Source organism: Scyliorhinus torazame, chromosome 18 (assembly GCF_047496885.1).
Source record: "Scyliorhinus torazame isolate Kashiwa2021f chromosome 18, sScyTor2.1, whole genome shotgun sequence".
NCBI classification, from domain to species: Eukaryota; Metazoa; Chordata; class Chondrichthyes; order Carcharhiniformes; family Scyliorhinidae; genus Scyliorhinus; species Scyliorhinus torazame.
The window spans coordinates 28,679,593-28,701,945 of record NC_092724.1 but is presented as its reverse complement, the minus strand read 5'-3'; the positions used below and the strand labels follow the sequence as shown (position 1 = coordinate 28,701,945).

Sequence of the window (22,353 nt, the reverse complement as noted above, 5' to 3'; positions counted from 1 at the left end):
GCGATAAAGTGGCAGATGGAATTTAACACAGAGAAGTGTGAGGTCATGCATTTAGGGAGGTCAAACAGTTATAGGGAGCACACAATAAATGGGAATATACTGAGAGGGGTAGATGAAGTGAGACATTTTGGCATACAAGTACACAGATCCCTAAAGGCAGCAGTTCAAGTAGACAAGGTTGTTAAGAAAGCATATAGAATGCTCTTTTTCACTGGCAGAGGTACAGAATATAAAAGTAAGAATATAATGTTGGAATTGTATAAAACACTGGTGAGGCCACAACTGGAGTATTGTGTGCAGTTCTCTGGCCACATTACAGGAAGGACATAGTTGCTCTGGAGCGAGGGCAGAGGTGGTTTACAAGAATGTTGCCAGGGCTAGAAAAGTGAAGCTATGAGGAAAGATTAGATAGGTTGGGGTTATTTGCCTTGGAACAAAGAAGGCTGAGGAGTGACTTAATTGAGGTGTACAAGATTATGAGGGGAAGAGATAGAGTGGACCGGATAAAATTTCTTCCCCTGGTGGAGAATTCTATGTTCAGGGGACATAGATTCAAGATAAGTGGCAGAAGCTGTAGAGGGGACGTGAGGAAGAACTTTTTATGCAGAGGGTAGTGGGTGTCTGGAATTCACTGCCCGAGTTGGTGGTGGAGGCAGAGACCCTAAACTCTTATAAAATGTACCTGGATCTGTAGCTTAAGTGCTGTAAATTGCAGGGCTATGGACCGGGTGCAGGAAGGTGGGATTAGAAAGTGCACCTGGGTGTCCTCGGGCTTGCATGGACAAGATGGGCTGAATGGCCTCCTTCTGTGCTGTAACTTTTCTCTGGTTCTATGCAGTACACATCCCCAATTCTGTTGCCAACAATCAGGAATATAAATATATCACAATTGCGATGGTGTTGATGTAAGATGGTCAATATAATAGCCATGAAGAAGCAGCTACTTTCACATACCTACACAATGACCTACTTCTTTAGGCACACAGATGTTCACAAATGCCTGTCACCACGTGATATCTTCATTTCAGGACATGGAGATCCTTCCCTCCCTCTACGTCCCTGGCGACAGATTAGCGATTTACAATCTATGGTTAGGGTTAGGTCTAGACAAAAGTCTGCCTTACTGTGCCACTAGGTTCAGGGAAAAGAATTGGAATTGGACCTGTGGTTTAGAAGGAAATAAAGGTCAGTTGGCTTCTGCATGCCACAAATATTTTTGTGAAATGAATTTGCGGAAGCTCCTGACAGAAGTGGCCACACGTCACAAAATTGTGGCAATCTCGTTCAGGAAGGTAGCTCGTGGGGAGTGTGATTGTCACTAATATAGTTTTTAATTCTCTTTCTGAGCTTTACACTGGGACATGCTGTAATGGCAAAGTGGGCAGAGCCTCATTGTATAGCTGGTTGTGCTATATTTCTCTGACTCCTCTTGATACTGACTGCACTCCTTGAATGACAGTGTCCTTGTCTTTAACACTTGTCTTGATGAAACTAAACATTCACCAGAAAACAGTTTGGATACAGATTTGCTACTTCAAATCTATAATGAGGAAAAACATTACAAACTCATCACGAGTGAAACCTCTCACTCTTTTACTCGTCTTACTGAAATAGTTAAATTATGAAACCTACTATTGTAATTGCTATGCAATTAGTCACATTAAAATTCTTCGTGTTTTACTTGGACAGTTTTAAACGAAAACATTTTAAAACATTTTTTGAATGTTTAAGTCAGCTTTTTTTGATCAGATAATAATGCACTAAGTTATTTTTCATCTTGTGACATTGGAAATTTAGAGATATTGATCTGTTTCAAAGAATTTACTGTCACTCACAAGTGTTTTTTGAAACATGGCAAGTAAAACGAAATTTGAGACAGGCATTTTCTCGTGTATTTTCAATAATCATGGTATGAATTTATCAGTAATGTGAAGCCTTCATATTACTGGTAAGTAAAGGTTCTCTTTATAAGCCTTAAAATGGAATGGTTTTGGCGGTGCTTGGTTTAGATCAGACAGACGTTTGACACCGGCAGAAAGCCGTCACTGTATATAAGAAGCTAACGGTAATCTCTTGAGAAAAATACAAATTACAGCTTTTGGTTAACCAATTTGGGTTGAACATCATTTCCTTCAGGATATACCCCTTTCACCCAAACTCGGGGAGCTTAAGGATAGGTGAAGCCAAGACTTAAGGACTCCCAAATTTGTGCAACCGAGTGGCTGGACTTGATCAGACAGGCTTGTTGAAGATGTCAATCCTCAGTCTTGTCCTTCACCTAAATCAGTCTGCCCCTGTGTGGACTATCGGGTAGAATTTCCACTGGATGCAAGGGCAGAACTGCTACACTAATCAAAACAGGAAGAAATCTCAACTTGGATGGCACCCAGACCCACCAGGTTTCTCTTCTTGCACCTTAAGCTAAACATTGTGATTAAGAAAGTGGAGTGTGTTTCATAGGTCTACTTCTGTTAAAACAAAAATCTGGGACCATTTCTAGGGTATCGATTCCTAATGAAGTGACAATGGACGGCAGGGCCAAAGTGCTTATAAGTATTTTGTTTCTCACCACCTTTTTGGTCTGTTCCAGCTGCCTCCTTCCAGAGCAGTGTGATGCCACCTTCTGAATGGGGCAGCACCTTCTTTGCTGATGCACACATCGACCCAGAATTTGTAACTGACCCGATTCGGATGAATTAAGACAGGGTCTGTCACTGGACACAACGGCAGAGAAGAGTCCAGCTCCACCACACTCCACTCCCTTAAAAATGTCTGCTCGTGTTTTCGTTCATGTTTTTAAATGAGAATCTTTTGGCCTCACAAAGTCTTCCTAAATGGCATTGCTGATAGGCTCGTATCACTGCGTTCTGCTCATCCACAGATGCACATTACTGACAAGAGGCCGCATATGGTCCATCAATTGTTACTAGGGAATGAGATCACTTTATTGGTGGAAAAGCTGAAAGCTGTTACAACCAATCTCTGGGCAAGGTCACCAAATGTGTCCCAAATGCCACCTGGCATTTAACTATCTTGGTATAAGCCCCAATTAGTTAAATGCCAGCCGGCATACCCCCAAACCGTTATGCCCAAGGGTGAGGAGGAATGAACTGGCTATCTTCCTTTATTCAATCCCCTCGTCGGTTGCAACAAGATTAATTTAGAAACGATCGTCCCTTGCGGATCCCTTTTCCCAGTTCAAAAGCATTTATGTTTTCAAAGGAACAAATGTAACCAGACTCTTTTGAGTTAAAGAAAGAATTAGTTTATTAATTATTAAAAGGCAAGAGAAATAATAATAAATTGCAACATAAGTACACAGATTAGAAATAAGGGGCGGGATTCTCCGACCCCCCACCGGGTCGGAGAATCGGCGGGGGCTGGCATGAATCCCGCGCCCACCAGTTGCCGAATTCTCCGGCACCGGATATTTGGCGGGGGCGGGAATCGCGCCGCGCCGGTCGGCGGGCCCCCCCCCCGACGATTCTCCGGCCCGCGATGGGCCGAAGTCCCCGTTGCTGCAATGCCTGTCCCGCCGGCGAGAATCAAACCACCTCTCTTACCGGCGGGACTAGGCGGTGCGCGGGCTGGCTTCCGAGTCCTGGGGAGGGGCTGGGTTATCTGGTCCCGGGGGGTGCACCACAGTGGCCTGGCCCGCGATCCGGGCCCACTGATCCGCGGGCGGGCCTGTGCCGTGGGGGCACTCTTTTCCCTCCGCCTCGGGCGCAGCTTTCACCATGGCCGCGCGTAAGAGACACCACCCCCTGCGCATGCGCGGGGATGACGTGAGCAGCCGCTGACGCTGACACGCATGCGCGGACTTCCGCCGCCCGGCAAAGTCCTTTCGGCCCCGGCTGGTGTGGCGCCAAAGGCCTTTCCCACCGGCCGGCGGCGCGCCAACCACTCCGGTGCGGGCCTAGCCCCTCAAGGTGAGGGCTTGGCCCCTAAAGGTGCAGAGAAATCCGCACCTTTGGGGAGGCCCAACGCCGGAGTGGTTCCCGCCACTCCATCCCCCGCCCCGCCGAGTAGGGGAGAATCCTGCCCAAGAAGTGAGTCAAAATAAAAGTTTAAAAATTACAAGAATCAGTCTTTGACTTGTCCATGAGGAATAGATGGTGACGTTTTGCATCCATTTTAGATTTGTGATTCCACTAGTGCTGGCCTCAGCAGTTGAATTGTCGGTTTCGCAATTTCAGGGTTCTGCAGTTTAGCTGAGAAGAGTTGTCCTGGTTTCTTTTCCACTGCTTTTCTGGCATTCTCTACTTCCAGCAACCAGAGAGAGGACAGGGTTTTTGTTTTACCTGCCAGAGTAACAGGGGTGACTCTGCTGTCGTTCCTTATTTCTGTGTCACACTGAACAGGTTTTCAGCTTTTTACCCCAGTCCCCTGTGTATTCCTGGAAGGGGAAAACCCACAAACAGGTCTGGGACAAAACATACAGGATGTGAATCCTGCTTCCATTATCTCCACAGGAGATTACAGTCAATTGCTTCTTCCTTTGATATGTCCCTCACTGAAAAAGAGTGTGACATTCCATTATCCTTCATGTCTTAGTAAAACCACACAGGAGCAGTTCATACAGTCACTGAATTTACATTTTGAGAATTTATATCCTCAGCCAACTTTGGCTTGTTTGTCGATTTTTGAAACAATGTCTTATTGAAAAGTTCAATATGTTCGTGCGCAATTCGGGGATTAGATCCATTTTCATGACAAAACAGGGAGAAAGGTCTTCGACTAGAATGTTGTGAGCCTGTTCAATTTGTATGATTATTGAATAAATTCGATGGCCTGAATTTTACACTTCACTGGCAGGCTTTGAGACGGCACTCCTGTCGCATGGGGAGGCTGCTAGCTTCATGGAAACAGCCTCAGTGTGGTCATCTAGAGGACCAATGAAGCTGGAATCCTTACCATCTGTCCTTAATTGGATGGTGAATCTGGAGGCGGCCAAGTAGGGGCTCGAGACTCCCATTTGGTCCAATGTAAGTGTCCCATAGCCCATGACAAAATTCAGCCCTATAAATCTACTGATGCGACCATCAATTCACTCAAGGACTCGTGTTGGAGTAAAACAGTGGTTTTAATGAACTATCAACTTTGCCTGCCTGCGACTGGTACATACTGAGGACAGTCCCACAGGCCAGCTATTCTTATACTCCTTCAAAGGGGCGGAGCCATGGGCTGAGCCCATACATGCTCCAACATCCTCCAACATCTCCCCCTGTGGGTCTAGCCACACAATGGTCCACAGATAAAACCCACAGGGTTAATAACATAGAACATAACTGGTGAATTAACTGTATTTACATTCACCACATCTACTACCCTTTTAGAGAAACCTGCTTCTTACTCCTAACCTACTCATGTCAACTGTGTCACCTCATCACAGTGAAGCTTGTGAATGGGCGGCACGGTAGCACAGTAGTTAGCACTGGTGTTTCACAGCCCCAGGGCCCCAGGTTCGATTCCGGCTTGGGTAACTAGCTGTGTGGAGTCTGCACGTTCTCCCCGTGTCTGCGTGGGTTTCCTCCTGGTGCTCCGGTTTCCCCCCATAAGTCCCGAAAGATGTGCTGTTAGGTAATTTGGACATTCTGTGTACCCGAACAGGTGCTGGAATGTAGCGCCTAGGGGATTTTCATAGTAACTTCATTGCAGTGTTAATGTAAGCCTACTTATGACAAAAAAGGTTATTGAGCTTTCACCTATACAATGACATTTATCCACACTGAATACTACTTGCTACCTATGATGTTACCGAACTGACTAGATCCTTTGGTAGTCGCTAAATGGTTCTGCATTATTTGCTCTCCCTTTTACTTTGCTATCATTGTAACTGTCGAAATTTTCCCTGCAATTTCATCCAATTTATTACCAGATGTTAAAAATATTAAGCGCACCAAAATTGGTCAGGTGTCCCATTATATTAACAGTCTGAAGATGTGCAGGTTAGATGAATTGGCCATGCTAAAATTGCCCCTTTGGGTACAAAGATGTGTAGTTTAGGTGGGGTTACAGAGTTACAGGGCGAGAGTGGGGGAGTGGGCCTTGGCGGGGTGCTCTTTCGGAGGGTCGGTGTCGACTCGATGGGCTGAATGGCCTCCTTCTGCACTGTAGGGATTCTGTGAAGCTCTGCTTTTTGGGAGCTATCTTTTGTCTCCTGCATAAGACTTAGAAATATTGATAATAACTAACCTTCTGAAGGAGGAAGAAGTGATTTTGTTCCTGTTGAGAGATTCTCCACCAATAAAGTGATTCCCCAATAACTTTAGGAATCCATGGGCTGACAATCAAGCGACAGGGCAGAGTCTGATTGTGCCCATCATGTCATGGACCACAATGTTGAGCTTTTACATCACCCACCACTTGCCACCATTCCAGGGTTTATGTTGTCAAAACTGTGCCTTCTTTGATTGAAGTTCTTCGCTCTAGCCCTCAACCTCATCAGATGGATAACCTTTCCAAGTTCCCTAGTTAGTGGTTTCAATCAGTGTCCAGCAGGCTCTACTCTACATTGTTTCCCCTTAGTTTCCCCCCTTAGTTTTCCCTCCAGCACTCCAGTCCTTTGAGAATGATTTTATTTTTGGATTCCCCTCCAGCAGGTTCCACTTCCCTCTTTGGCCATGTTTCACCCAAGCTCCTGGCATTGCTTCCCTATCCATGAATTCCCTATTGTTTATTTAATGAAAACATTGAAGAATATTATTTTTGGCCGCAGCGACTTGAGGGAGTAGGGGGGGGGGGAGGGGAGGGGTGATGCTGGGGCTTAATGTCACCTGATCCACTGTATTCTGAAAAACCTTTGTTGCTACATACGAACATACAAATTGGAAGTAGAGTAGGCCATTCGGCCCGTCGAGCCTGATCTGTCCTTCAGTAAGATCAAGGCTGATCTGACTGTTGCCTCAATTCCACTTTCCTCCCTACCCCCATACCCATTGTCAATCAAGAATCCACACCAATTCAGCCTTAAATATATTCAAAGAAAATGAAAAATGAAAATCGCTTATTGTCACAAGTAGGCTTCAAATGAAGTCACTGTGAAAAGCCCCTAGTCGCCACATTCCGGTGCCTGTTCGGGGAGGCTGGTACGGGAATTGAACCGTGCTGCTGGCCTGCCCTGGTCTGCTTTAAAAGCCAGCGATTTAGCCCTGTGCTGAGCATTCTCTGGGGGAAAAGAATTCCACAGACTCACGACCCATGAGGGAAAGAAAATGCCTCCTCACCTCTGTTTTAAAAGGGAGACCCCTTGTATTTAAACTCTGCCCCTTAGTTCTGCTCTCTCCCACAACGAGAAACATCCTTTTGCCCTACCCCCTCTGTCAATAGCAAGCCACCTCCCGCTGGCAAGAAACACTCTCGGCAGGGGGGCGGGGGGGGTAGAACATTCCTCCTTAAGCTATTGTGGCTGGTGGGTGAAGGAAATTAAGAAGAAAATTGACTGAGGAAGGATAAGAGTGAAAACTGTCATGAGTCGGCACAGGGATTTCAGTTAAAGAACTTGGAATCTTGATGAAGAAAATCCTGGCGTTCAAGCATACAGTTGTGACATAAACGCACTTGCTCAAAGGGTTGCTTAGTTTTTCTTTAAATCCGAGAATGAAATTTAAGGTGCGGTTTTAAAGAAATTACCAAAAACGTGTAGCTAGTTGGATTAGTGGCCACTCTGTCCATCCATTCATGCCGCGGTGAGACATTTTGAGGCCCAGGCATTTTGGCAATGCCGCTGGTGAGCTGCAGGCGTATTTCATTGCAGCTTGCCAGTTCTGAGCGGGTGACAAATCAGCCAGCTGCCACGCTGAGATGGTCAGCAGGTCGCAGCTGGGGTGAGGTGGGGAGGCAACCATGGCCTTGATTGGGCCAGACCTTCTTTCAGCACTCCGATGGAGCGAGCTTGGGCTGGATTCTCCGATCCCTCAGTCCCGCGTTTCTTGGCGACGCGCCGTTCCGTGGGGGCGGGATACACTAGCCCCGCTGCTTGTCAATAGGATTTCCCATTGCAGTCACCCCACGCCACAGGGAAACCAGTGGATGGGTCTGCGCTGCAGGTAGAAACAGAGAATCACAACGGCCGGAGAATTCCGACCCCTGTGTCTCCCTTGGCCAATTCTTTATTAAAAAATGGTGAGTTTGCAGCTTCTTTTTACGAGGGGCCTCTAATAGTCCCTGGACTGGCAGGGTAGATCATACAGCATCTGGTGTTGCAAGAGGGGTGTTCACTCTTCCTATTTGTCACTGAAAACCGCAAGTGGGGCCTACAATTGGTGTAAGTACTCTATTTGGCATCTTTATACAGCCTCCCCTTTGTTTCATTGCGGGTTACTGACCTCTACACTGCGACAAGCTTGTCCATAAGTTGCAGCAAGTGGGCTTTGAGCATTAATGGGGTTCCCTCCTCCACCGCCCAACTCAACCCCCCCCCCCCAACTCCCCAACCCCACCCCATCCCTTGCCACTGCCAACCCCAATTTGCAATTGTTACCCAGAAGGAGAAAAAAAAACCCAGTAAAACGGGGAAGTAAGAATCCTGATCCCATTGGGGTTTTTTTTCCTTCTGGATTTCTGCCAGTGCTTGAGGCAAGAAAACACAGAGAACTGGCAGTTGAAAATACCCCCCCCCCCACACACACTTTTTCTGAGGCTGTTACATAATAATAGCTTCAAAAAATGTAACTAGACTTCTGCCAAAAAACAAGCTCACACCACAAACCATAATCCCATAACTGCTTTTCGGAAACAGAACTTTGAAATGGATTTTTTTTTTTAAGGTTATTTTTGCAGCAGTGTGGACATTTTACTAAAAGTGTCCCAACAGACACGGATTAAAGTACAGAAGAAAATAATGAGTTGCTGTATCTGTTTTAGTTGCGTACTTGAACTCAAAATTCCCAAACAAACGAATGCACAATAATACCAATGCATCAATGCATGCGGCCATATCAAACAATAGTGCAATGCATGCGGCCTTAAACCTCGGTGACACGAAATAAAGGCAAAACATGCAGCTTTTAAAGTACAAGCATGGATCAATATGGCCTGTGACTGATATGCCATCAATCAAGACGGAGAACGCAGAGTGAATTAACTATGGCTTTAATTGACTTACAACAGAGCTGGCAGCGTGCCCCAGAATGAGGCAGGGTGAGAGGTCGACAATTTATATACCCAGGCCCTAGGGGGAGGAGCCACAGGCAGAGCCAAAACCGTACAACATGTAATATAGTGGTAATACTGTACAACACGTAATACTGTAGCAGGACAATACAACACAGCGGTTTCACCACATTCACCCCCTGTTTAAAAGAAAAGTCCGGCGGGGGTGAAGTGAACAAGTTGCGTCAGATATTGAGTCTGACGGGGGCTTTGATTGTCCGCCGTGCCCGCCTCAGTTCCGGCTGTGGTGTGGGTATTGTAGTCGGCTGAAGTTTAGGGGCTGGTTTAGCACACTGGGCTAAATCGCTGGCTTTTAAAGCAGACCAAGCAGGCCAGCAGCACGGTTCAATTCCTGTACCAGCCTCCCCGAACAGGTGCCGGAATGTGGCGACTAGGGGCTTTTCACAGTAACTTCATTGAAGCCTACTTGTGACAATAAGCAATTTTCATTTCATTTCATTTTCAAGTGTTGAGGCCTGCGTGTCCGGGAGCAAAACAGCTTCTGTGTTCTCAGGCGGGTGGCAGCAAGGGGGGAAGGGGGTATAGGGTTGGGTTGAGTAGTAGTGGAGAGGGAGGAATAGAGTCGGGAGCGCTGGTGACAGTCGCTGGGGAACCTGCGGGTGCCAAATCCCAAAGGGAGACTGTATCCTCCCGCCCGTCATGGTGAGCCACGTAGGCGTACTGGGGATTCGCATGGAGGAGAAGGCCCTCTCTACCAGAGGATCCGACTTATGAGTCCTCACATGTCCGAGGAGGTGGACGGGCCCTGGAACCGTCAGCCAGGTCAGGAGCGAGACCCCTGAGGTGGACGCTCTGGGGAAGGCAAACATCCTCTCGTGGGGGGTCACATTAGTAGCGGGGCAGAGAAGCGACCGGATGGAGTGGAGCACATTGGGAAGGACCTCCTGCCAGCGGGAGACTGGGAGACCTCTAGACCGTAGGGCAAGAAGGACGGCCTTCCAGACCGTCGCGTTCTCCCTCTCCACATGTCCGTTCCCCCGGGGATTGTAGCTGGTAGTCCTGCTTGAGGCGATGCCTTGCTATGCAGGAACTGACGCAGCTCATCACTCATGAAGGAGGAACCCCGATCACTATGGATGTAAGTGGGGAAACCGAACAAGGTGAAGACACTGCTCAGGGCCTTGATGACTGTGGCAGAGGTCATGTCAGGGCATGGGATGGTGAAAGGGAAACGTGAGTCCTCGTCAAGGATGTTGAGGAAGTACACGTTATGATCAGTGGAGGGGAGGAGCCCTCTGAAATCAATGCTGAAGCGTTCAAAGGGGAATGAGGCCTTTACCAGGCGTGCTCTGGCCGATAGAAGTGTGGTTTGCATTCCGCGCAGACCTGGCAGTCAATGGTCATAGTTCCTGGCCTCCTCGATGGAGTAAGGCAGGTTGCTGGCCTTGATGTAATGGAAAAGCCGGGTGACCCCCGGATGACCGAGGTCATTGTGGAGGGCCGGCAGTCGGTCTACTTGTGCACTGGCACAAGTACAACGGGAAAGGGCATCCGGGGGCTCATTAAGCTTCCCAGGTCGATACTGGATATCATAGTTGTAGGTGGAGAGTTCGATCCTCCACCTCAATACCTTATCGTTCTTGATCTTGCCCCGCTGTGTGTCACTGAACATGAAGGCAACCGACCGTTGGTCAGTGAGGAGAGTGAATCGCCTGCCGGCCAGGTAATGCTTCCAATATCGCACAGCTTCCACAATGGCTTGGCCTTCCTTTTTGACGGAGGAGTGCCAAATTTCAAAAGTCTGGAGGGTACGGGAGAAGAAAGACACGGGCCTTCCTGCCTAGTTGAGGGTAGCGGCCAGGGCAAAGTCAGACGCATCGCACTCTACCTGGAACGGGATGGATTCATCCACAACGTGCATCGTGGCCTTGGCAATATCCGCCTTGATGCAGTCATAGGCCAGGCAAGTCTCAGCCGTCAGGGGAAAAATGGTGGATTTGATGAGTAGGCGGGCCTTGTCCGCATAATTGGGTACCCACTGGGTATTGTACGAAAAGAACCCCAGGCATCTCTTCAGGGCCTTGGGGCAGTGGCGGGGGTGGGGGGGGGGGGGGGGTGGGGGGGGGGTGGGGGGGTTTGCAGGAGGCATGCGGTCGGGGTCGGGCCCTAGGACTCCATTTTCCACGATGTAGCCAAGGATGGCTAGTCGGGTTGTGCGGAAAACGCATTTCTCCTTATTATATGTCAGATTAAGGAGCTGGGCAGCGTGGAGGAATTTCTTGAGGTCAGCGCCGTGGTCCTGCTGATCATGGCCACAGATGGTGACGTTATCTAGATACGGGAACATGGCCCGCAGCCCATACTGGTCAACCATTCTGTCCATCGCTCGCTGGAAGACCGAGACCCCATTGGTGACACCGAAGACAACCCAGAGAAAGTGGTAGAGGCGGCCAGCTGCCTCGAAGGCAGTGTACTGGCGGTCCTCCGGGCGGATAGGGAGCTGGTGGTACGGGGACTTCAAGTCCACGGTGGACAAGACCCGGTACTGCGCAATCTGATTGATCATGTCAGATATGCGTGGGAGGGGGTACGCATCGAGCTGCGTGTACCGGTTGATGGTCTGACTGTAGTCGATGACCATCCAATGCTTCTCCCCAGTCTTGACGACCACCACTTGAGCTCTCCAGGGGCTGTTACTGGCCTCTATGATCCCTTCCCGCAGTAGCCGCTGAACCTCCGACCTGATGAAGGTCATGTCCCGAGCACTGTATCGTCTGCTCTTAGTGGCGACGGGCTCACAGTCTGGGGTGAGGTTGGCAAAGAGTGAGGGAGGGGCTGTTGCTCTCTTTGGTTGGCTCTGAAAATGGCGGTCAATATGGTCGCCTTCCTTAATCCTAATGATGTTTGCTCTAGAGTCGCCAGGTATCTCTCGATACCGCCACAAGGTTCAAACCCGAATACTGATCAAAAGAGCCAATACAGGGTGTCGCAGACCCAAGTTGGGGAGCCCAAACACCGCCAGTCGGTGCCGTTCATGTCTGTACTCTCTGAACGGGTGCTAACGCTATGGATCGGCTTTGCCCTATTCTTGTTTAGGGTGCCTGTCTGTTGGTTTCTCTGCTGCTTCTGGGGCGCGTTGCACTCTCGTGCAAAGTGCCCTAGCTGCCCACAATTAAAACATTCTTGAGGCTTTGGCTGGGGTTGGCTGGTCCTGCCCTCATTTACCCATGCGGGGTTCTGGTGTGCTTTAACTGGGTTCATTTCTGCCTGCTCTTCATCGGGTGTTATCAATGCTGTTTTGCCTGCAATTGATTGTTCCCAAGTGCGGGACAATCTCTTCAAAACCCATGTTTCATTGTGGGTCTCATCTGAGGGGGTCATAATTTGCGCAAGCTTTTTGTCCCGCTTCTGTGGTGTGGGAGACTAGAATTCGGGTCCATTTGGCCATATTATCTGGGGACAAATGGGCGCGGGCTAACTCTCCAAAAACTGCGGTGAAGTGAATCCACAAATGTCCAGCAAACGCTGTGGGGTGCTCTGTCTTCTTTTGCCTACACTTATTTAGGCCTTCTACGGGGTCTCCTCTGTTAAAGCTGATCGCATCAAGGATCGCTGTGTGCATCTCTTGGAGTGTGCCTCCTCCTACATTCTCAGGAAGGGCTGCTACGACTGAAGGGTCGAGGCTTAGAACTGCGAGCTTCACTTGCTCCTTTTCAGCCAGGCCGTACATGGTTGCCTGTTGTTTGACTTTCGCGAAAAATTGGTGGGGGTCGGATGTGGGAAGGAACCGTGTAATTTTTCCACACGCGTCCCGTAATTGGGTCACAGTTAACGGGGTTGTATAAAGGAAATCTGCGTCTCCTTCTGCTGCGGCCCTGCGGTGTGTGGTCACAGGATTCATGGGGGGGTGTTCTGCCTGTTCGGGTTGGGGGTTGGGGCGCTTTCCTTTTCTGGGGTTGTTCCTGCGTACATGTCCCATGTACGTATCTATGGCAGTCTCGTTCAATTCCTGCCAATCGGGGCCGTTTTCTTGATTTAATTGGGGTCCAAATGTACTTTGAAATCCATTTTGCACGGACAGCAGAGATTGCAATTCTGCAATTTGCTTCCGGCATTTTGCGTGATCTACTGAGCTCTGCCTTTGTTCTGTTGTGGCAGTATGGAGTGCTCGTAGGGCTGCTTTTAAATCATTGCACTGTTTCTGCAGTTTCTCAACTTGCTGTTCTGTTTCTTGTCTTACCAAGACTGCACATTACGTGTCCTGGTAGGCCTTATCGTATTGTGTCTGAAAACTGTTCAAATGCGCGAGACAAGACTGATGTGCCCTCTTGGCATCATCCACCTCTCTGTCCCTTGCTGCTAACTGCTCTTTCAGATCTTGATTCTCTTTCTCTACCTCACTCTCGTCTACCTCACTTGTTCTGTCTCTCTCCTCTATCTCTCTACGGAGCGTCCTAACGACCTCCCCTGTGCCTCGCAATTGTGCCAAACAGGACACGATTGTCATCGGCTTGCGAGCTTTTCCCAAGCTCTTCTTGTGGATCTCTGACAGGTTCTCCCACCAAGTATGTCCTATACGCCCGGGTCCTGTTTCCTCATTATCACAGAATTCACTCCAAAGGGGCCATCCTTTCCCTTTGAGATATTTTCTGATCTCATCTTCCCAAACGGGACACTGTCCGACTACTGGTCGCTGCAACCTCGAATTCCTGGGGGTTCATAAGGCATTCCATTGCCTTCATTGCCATTTTCTCTTCTAGGATCTCTACCGAATTTGGAACAGGGGGTGATAAAGCGGTGATGTAAACACGGGTACGGCTTACGCTAATTTCTGGCCTACAAAACGTCCGACAGTTTTACGCAACAAAATCTCTCAGGTTTACCTTATATCCCTGTTAGTACGCATGCATTAACACACTTCCGAATCTCAGAGGCTTGATCAGTACTGTTTTGACGCTTGTGGTTTTTCTGTTCCCAATTGGATTCTCAATTCAAATTGTGAGTTCCCTCGGAGTGGTTAGGCCACTTCTAAGTTGAGTCAGATGTCGCCAGTAAATGTTGCTAACTTTTGGTTGGCTCTTAATTTGGTTCTGTTTAATCACGTTTGCTCAAGAGTCGCCAGGTATCTTTCGACACCACTTTAGAACCGAATACTGATCAATGACTCGATACACCAGTTAGTAAGTTCAAAAGCAATGCTCATTTATTTACACACAGTCAAATCTACTCATGCATAAACTCTACAAACTAAACTACCACTATTACTAAAGCCTATACTTAGCTTCGGGTGCCCACTCAGTCAGAGGAACAATGGCCGTTGCTTGGTTCTGAGGCTGCTGGGTTGAGCTGTTTACAGGATAGCAACTGGGAGCATCTATCTCGTAGCGTGCGTTGACTTGGGACTTACTTGGTCTGATGCAGCTGCTAGGCAGGTCTCTCTCTTCAGTGAGAGCCAAAGCAAGGAGAGCGTTTCTCCCTTGGGGGATATCTTTTATACGGAAAAGGGCTTTGCGCGCTTTTGGGCGGGCCTTAAACTTGGCCTCAACTAATTGGGTCTTTCCCAATCATCTGTATCGATTTTCCTCCAATAGAGGGGTGGTTCCCTGATCGCTGGGCATGTCCTGGTGACTGTCAGTCTGCTTTGTCTTAGCTTCTTCTGGCGCCGGGGAGTCTGTCCTAACATTGTGTATCTAAATGTTTCCCTTTTGTCCCCGGAGATGGCTCATTAATATGTAGATTGTTTGGTAGTTTCTGTCCTGTCTGAGAGTTTAAGGTTCTAATCAACAGACAGAGCTTGCACCTGCTTGTTTCTTAGCATTGTCCAATTTTCCCTGCATTCTTTGCAGGTGTCCATTTTGTAATCGGGACGTGGCCATCCCAGATGGCTACAGTGCCCTGATGGCTGGGCGTGTCCTAGGTGGCCGTTGGCCTGCTTTGTTTTCTGCTTTCAGTTTGGGGAACTGGCGCCGCGAGGTCTGGAGCCAGATCGGTTACTTAAGTATCTCCCTTTGTTCCCGGAGATGGGCCATCCATATGCTAATGGGCCTACAGTTTCAGTCTCGTCTGGGAGCTACGGCTCCAATATCCAGACAGGCTCTGTGCCTGCTTGCTTTCTTAACATTGTCCATTTTTCCCTGCAATCTTTGCAAATGTCCATTTTGTATTCTGGAAGTGGCCATCCCAGATGGCTACAGGGCGACCTCAAGGTTTGAGAGGCTACAGAGGCTACAGATGGTGAGTGGGGGCAGGGGTCCATCAAACTTCAGGGTGATACTCTGGAGTTGGCACTGGAAGCCGAGACCCAGAAGAACTTTCGTGCAGAGGTGTGGGAGGATGTAGAGTCTAAAAATGTTTAAATCTACGCCCTGTACCGTGAGAGTCACGACACAGCACCCACGGATTTGCACGGTATGCGACCCAGAGGCCAGGCAGATTCTCTGGGCTGTGGGTAAAATGGGAAGGGAGTAGCGCCGTACTGTGTCCGGGTGTATGAAGCTGTCTGTGCTCCCGGAGTCAAAATGGCAGGCCGTCTCGTGGCCGTTGATCCAGACCGCCATCGTAGATTTTGCGAGGTGACGAGGCCGAGACTGGTCTAGGGTGATGGAGGCGGCCACGGGATGGCGGGCTGGCTTCGGATGGCGGGTGGGCTTCAGACAGCGGGCGGGCCGGTCGAAAGTAGCAGAGGCCAGCTGACGGACGAGCAAGCCGGGGTTCCGGGAGGCGGCGGTGGACTTCAAAAATAGCGTCGGAGATGCGGCGGTGGACTTCAAAAATGGCGTCGGAGATGCGGCGGTGGACTTCAAAAATGGCGTCGAAGATGACGTCCACGAGGGTGCCGCATGGTCGGAGGCATAGGCACCCATGTTTGGGAAGGCCATCTCCAGCAATTCAGCAAGCTGCACCGTTTCCCGGAGGTCGAGTGTCTCCCTCTCTAGCGGGTGCTGGCTAACGCAGTGTGAATCAATGTCGGCAAGCGTCCCGAAATCAGAAGTTCAGGGTGCTTAGTAGCCGACACCGCCTCGCAGTTGCAGGCCCTGGCGAGCACCCGCAAAACGTGCAGAAATTCTGCCAGTGACTCTCCAGGGCGCTGACGCCGCGTGGCAAGGAGGTGCCTGGCGAACAGTCCATTAACCCACCTCACATACCGTCCTTTCAAGAGAGTAATGGCTTCATCAAACGAGGCCGCGTCCCGGAAGATGAGAAAAATCTGCGGGCTCACCCAGGAGATGAGGGCTCACAGCTTGTGTTCCTCGGTGACGGCGACGGCGGCAGAATTGATGAAAGATTCTCGACAGCGTAGCCAGAGTGTGAAGATGACATCGGCGTCGGCTGATTGGGGGTCTATCTGCAGGAGGTCCGGATTGAGGCCCGGATCCATGTTAAACAGCTCTTTAATTTAACGTAAGTCAATTAAATTGATATGCCATCAATTAAGACGGAGAACGCAGAATGAATTAACTATGGCTTTAATTGACTTACAACAGGACTGGCAGCGTGCCCCAGAATGAGGCAGTGTCAGAGATCGACAGCTTATATACCCAGGCCCTAGGGGGAGGAGCCACGGGCAGAGCCAAAACCGTATAACATGTAACATAGTGGCAATACTATCCAACACGTAATACTGTGGCAGCACAATACAACACAGTGGTCTCACCACAGTGACATTGCAGAACGAAATACAAGTATGCTAGCCTTTCTTCAAATCATTTGGTTAATAAGTGTTACATTTGACCATTGTTGCTACAGAAACTTCACCCTTGCTCTGCCATCACTGCGTAGCTAGTTTAAACTGAACATTATTGACTAAACAGCAAGCGATTAAACTGTGCAGCACTCACTTAGAAAAGCATGGCTACAGATGTTAAACAGGGAAGGAGTGTTAAGAGTTTCCTGATTAATAACAATATCCTTTTGATCAAGAACATTGGCTGCGTCGGATGTCTGATTTTTTTTTTTAATATTACTTCTGACTGGCAAAGAATGGTGTCACATCTTATAAGGTCTGAAATAATGTTCATCACTGACCACAAATGGTTTCCACTGACACCACTCCTGAATCTCATCGGCTGTGTCCTAGCATCTGCATCAGCTCTGGGATAACTTTGCTCAGGGGCTCAGCAGAATCCTGGGATCCAGAAGATCCAACTTCTGACTCCCTTGGATGTGCAGCAGCAGTTGTGTGGTGCTCACCAGATTGTGCCCCAGAAGCCTGTCCACTAATGTCGCTCACCGAGTTGTGTGTCTCTGCACCAGTGGAAAGTGGAGGTGATAACTGTGATGCCTCAATGGTGGTCTCCTCGGAGCTATCCTCCGAGGTGGTCTCTTATGTGGTGAGGGGGGGGGACGGGGGACTCCGAATGGCTAAGCCCCATAGATGGAGGTCCTGCGAGAGAACGGACATGTGGTCAGTGAGAGGAAAGGATCATTTTTTTCCGACGTGAACAACTCACTTGTGGCAGGTCATCTGGGTGAAGGGGCAGTGGATCCTCACCTCTGTGGCACAGGCCAACCTCGCTGTCGGTGACAGCTCTCTCCCCAGTCAACCTCGCGAACTCCGGGACCCTTTCCCCATAGGGGTGAGAACTCGGATCTCTGGTACTCCGTCCCGATCTTAGCCCTTTCCCACTTATTATGGGCTATCTTCTCCTGCGGGGACAAAGAGAGGGCTTTGTAAGCCGCACGCTTGATGGATCAGGGGGGGTCACTGGCAGATGGCATGTGTGCGCACCGCAACTGGACATGAAGGGGTTATGCTGGTGGTTGCCAGGGGATGTTGAGGAACAAGCACGAAAATGGGATGTGGGGCGGGTGCGAGGAGTCAGCCAGTGATTTGTGTGGCGGTGGGGGGGGGGGGCGGGGGGGGGGGGGGGCACGGTGAGGAGCGGCAGGCTGAACTGATGCCAGGAGAGAAGTGGTAACTTACCCTTGCAAGTCGGTGAAGGTCATTGGTCTTCTGACATTCATGGTCATGCTGCCCGCACTGACAGCCGCTGCCATTGCCTCCCAGGCGGTATTGCTGACCCTGCTGTTGGTCCTCCGACCCCCTCGGGGGAACAGGATGGCCCGTCTCTCATCCACAGCGTCTCGAAGGATGGCCAGGTCTTCATTCCCAAGGCGGGGCACAGGTTTACGCACTGCCATACTTGTGTGTTGACTGGGAGTGAGCGTGAGGGAGCATTTAAAAGCAGCCCCCACCTCCCTTGTTAGCGGCGAGACGCTGAGGCACGAGTCTGGCAAATCAGACGGCGAGACAGCCAGTAATGATGAGGTGGGTATGGGGGCTCATTCTCGGTACTACGTACCATTAAATACGGCCCGCAATCTCACCAACATGGCTGTCGGGAAACACCTCGTCAGTCCACTCCAAAACGACACTTAGAAATGTTTCCATTAAATCGCACCCTACATTAATTTGCGTAATCTGATAGAAATCAGTTTCTGCTGCGGTTATTCTGCAAAAGAAGTCAGATGTTAAAAGATTGTTAATGCAAAACACATGGTTAAATACAGTAATCCCCCAAAGTAAAAGGCATAAATGTCAATAGTATTGTGAGATTCCTGAATTGAAACGGTGCTGGGAAGAGTTGCACGTCGGGAAAATCGGCATTGTCAGGTTCCTGCCCTGATGATTGGCCCACTTCCCTTTTGAAAGAGGCCACCCTGCCCGTTTATCTGTTTCAAATGGTCAGTCCCTCCTAATGTGCAAATTAGGTCCCATGACTAACAGAGTGCCTGATTGGCAATTGAGGGGAGAACTGAACGAGCACGGACTTTCCGATTAACTCAAGAGGCAATAGAGAAGAAGAGGCCCAGTTTGGTAAACTCAGGAATGTTCCTCTAAGCTCCATAACAAATAATCGGGGACGCAGTTGTCCCACGCTCCTCGCCCTTATTGTTGGCTGGGACAGCCCGATATTGCACAGCCTCAGGGATCTGCACCTCTCTGGCCCCCAGTTGCTTGCCGATCCAATGTAAATGAAGCCTTTTAGGCCCCAAAATAGATTTAATTTCTTCGCCACCCAGGATGGGTGGTGGCAGAAAACTCCAAATCAAACCCCGTTGTTCCTTAAAGTCGCTTCTCCTTTGGTTTTCCCTTGTTGACTGAATTGAAATTCAGTTCCAAACATTTGCTGAAGTGCACTTAAACTGTGATTACATCATTAGGAAAGAAAGATATACCCCTTTTACACTTTGTGGTAGAGTCAATGGAATCAGTTGTTCTCTTTCTCATTGTAATGTCGTTGTATGTTATCACAACCTAAATTACTTAATGATATACAGTAGGGAATCTGGAGGCAAAATGACCAGAGAAACCAGTTACTGACAATTTACCAGTAACTAATTCATTGACGAACTTTCTTAGATATCATGAAATCATTAAATGATTAACCAAAAAGACACAATCACGGTTACTTTTTAAAATAGGACTAAGGAGCTAATGTTGGCAATATCATAGAATCATAGAATTTAAAGCAAGAAGGAGGCCATTCTGCCCATCGAGTCTGCACCAGCCCTTGTTAAGAGCACCCCATTTAAGCCCACACCTCCACCCCATCCCCGTAACCCAGTAACCCCACCTAACCTTATTGGACACTAAGGGCAATTTAGCATGGCCAATCCACCTACCCTGCACATCTTTGGGCTGTGAGAGGAAACCGGACCACCCGGAGGAAACCCACGCAGACACGGGGAGAACATGCAGACTCTGCACAGACAGTGACCCAAGCTGGGAATCGAACCTGGGACCCTGGAGTTGTAAAGCCACAGTGCTAACCACTGTGCTACTGTGCCGCCCAGTAATTTGCTAGATTACAAAAATATTAACTATACCATTAAGTTTTAAACTCTGATGGTATACAGCACTATCTGGGAGAAACCTTTTCGAAATGTTCCCTACAAATAAGACGGTGGCATAGTGGTATTTTTACTGGACTAGTAATCCAGGCTCCAGGATAATGCCCTGGAGACTGAGAGTTGAATCCTGCCATGGCAGATGGTGGAATGTGAATTCAATAAAAATCTGGAATTAAAAGTGCAATGTTAGGTACAATCGAGGTATTCAAGGGGGAATTTGGTTGTTATTTGGAAAGGCAGAATTGTGCGGGGCTAAGGTTCGAAGGTGGAGCAGGCGCACACAAAATGGGCCAAATGGCCTCCTTCTGCACTGTAACAATTCTGCGATTCTGTGCTATTTCTGTAAAGACAACTCGATTAACTGTAAGAGATGTGTTCTTTTCTGCTTTGCAGCTGAAGTCTGTTCCAGTACAACGTTTACAGAGATTCTCAACAGCGTGAGTGAAAAGTTAATGGCCTCCCAAGGAAAGCCGGCTGACCAGAGGTCCCTTGACAACTCGAAGCCACCCCCTCTTCCAAAGAAGACACTCAGCAGAACAAACTCCGCTCCTGGTGGGAGTCAGCTTGGTTTAACAAGGAGCCTTCCGTGCTCCCCTGGCCTTCAAATAAGTAACCCACTATATGGTGTCTATGAACAGAAGACAAGTAATAGCACCCCTTGCAGTCCAATGAACACTGATGAAAAATTCAACCTCCCAAGTTCTTACAGTAGTAGAAGGTCAGGGATGATAAAGTCTCGAAGTCTGGATGGATCTGCCAGCTACTATCACGACAGCAAACCCCAGAAGAAATTGGAGAAATTGAACTTTTGCATTTCAGACCTGGAACTACGGAATTGGTTTAACTTTGAAAATCAGGTGGATATGTTCAGAATGCTCACCAATCAATGTGTAATATCTCTGCAAAGCATTTGTGAAAAATACAACGCATTCTTCATGGATAAGGAGAATGCCAAGATAAAGTTTAGCGACAAGGACTGGCCAGACTTCAAGCTGTCGGACGACGAGGCGAGTTGTGACTCCAGAGATGCCATTTACTACAGAGTCCAATATACCCTTCCGCCAAAGGATGAGTTTGCTTTAAAGGTAAAAATGTTTTTCCTTTAATAGAATAGATAAGAAAGAAGAAATAACTTGCATTTAAATCACACATTCAAAATCTCAGGACATCCCGAAGCATTTCTCAGCCCTAGAGTTACTTTTGAAGTCTAACCGTTATTGAAGTGGAGGAGAATGGGGCAGTCAATTAGCACACCCCGAAGTCCCACAAAGAACAATGAGATAGAAGATGTTTCAGCGATGTTGATTGAGGGAGAGAAGTTGGTCCAGGCAAATAGAAAAACACCTTGCTCTTTGTGAAATTGTGTCCTGGGATCTTTTATGTCACCCAGAGAGTGGAGATAGGGCCATACATAGTCTAACTTTGCATCCACAAGATGACACTTTTGGCCAGAGGAATAGAACCCCCTGGAAAAACAGCATAGAGAATTTTTTCTGCAGTTGAGATGTGGCACGGTCTGGGATAAACAAATATTTCCAACTAAAAATGAGGTGTCCAGGTCTGAATGAGACACCTTCAAGGTATCGGGGGAAGCTTAAGCAGATTGATACAGGGTGCTACTCAAGAAAATAAGTTTAGAGCAAATGGAATGAATGCCTTAAAGGAGCTCACGCAGGCTAATATGCACAGACTAAACAAACTTGCTTACACGTGGATCAGTGAAAAAATACAAAGCAAAATAGATAAATATATTGAACCTGTAGGTGGCTAGAACATAGTAATAGATCCTCTGCAGACATGTCATCGTTAGGGAGGATATAATGACAGGGTTAAGGAAGAAGGTTGGGTGGAGGTTGAATTGCCTGTTTCTGTACTGTAACATTGATTCAGGAAATAAGACTGGAAAGAATAGAAATTCTTTAAAAAACACTTTTTTAAAAAAAATAGTGGTCAGGGAGGACAATTAAGAACTAGAAAGGCATGAGTTGGCATCTGAACCTCCACAGGTATGGAGTAAGGTCACCCTTTCAAGTTCTGTGTTTGAACCAATTCCCAGGAATCCTGCCGGCAATGTGATTGGGAAGGTTTTCACTGCATTTTATGCAACTACTTCAAGGTGGGCGGTGGGTTTGGTGGTGGGCAAGTACGGTGACTCTGGTGGGAACCAAAATGTCAGAAACCTGCCGGCATGAAATCAAGTTGCGATTCTGCCAATGGAAGTTTAATGGTGGGTCCCTCTTCCTACTGTCAGGTGGCACAAATGTCATTTGCATTCATTTGCATCTCATGAATTGTCATTAAGACAGCTGCCCGCCGGTGTCCCGTCAAGCCTTCCAATCTTGTGGGCAATCATGTCAGTGCCAAACCCAATTGATGAAGGCTGGC

General features: G+C 48.4%; 1 protein-coding gene across 2 annotated transcripts in view; it reads left to right on the top strand.

Moving 5' to 3' along the window:
• Window positions 1-22,353, top strand: part of LOC140395085 (inactive tyrosine-protein kinase PEAK1) — a 139,311-nt gene that overhangs the window by 102,935 nt on the left and 14,023 nt on the right. For both annotated transcript variants that reach the window (XM_072482469.1, XM_072482468.1), the window contains exon 3: window positions 20,362-21,053. In XM_072482469.1, coding sequence (XP_072338570.1) covers window positions 20,362-21,053 — 692 coding nt within the window. The remainder of the gene's footprint in view (window positions 1-20,361; window positions 21,054-22,353) is intronic.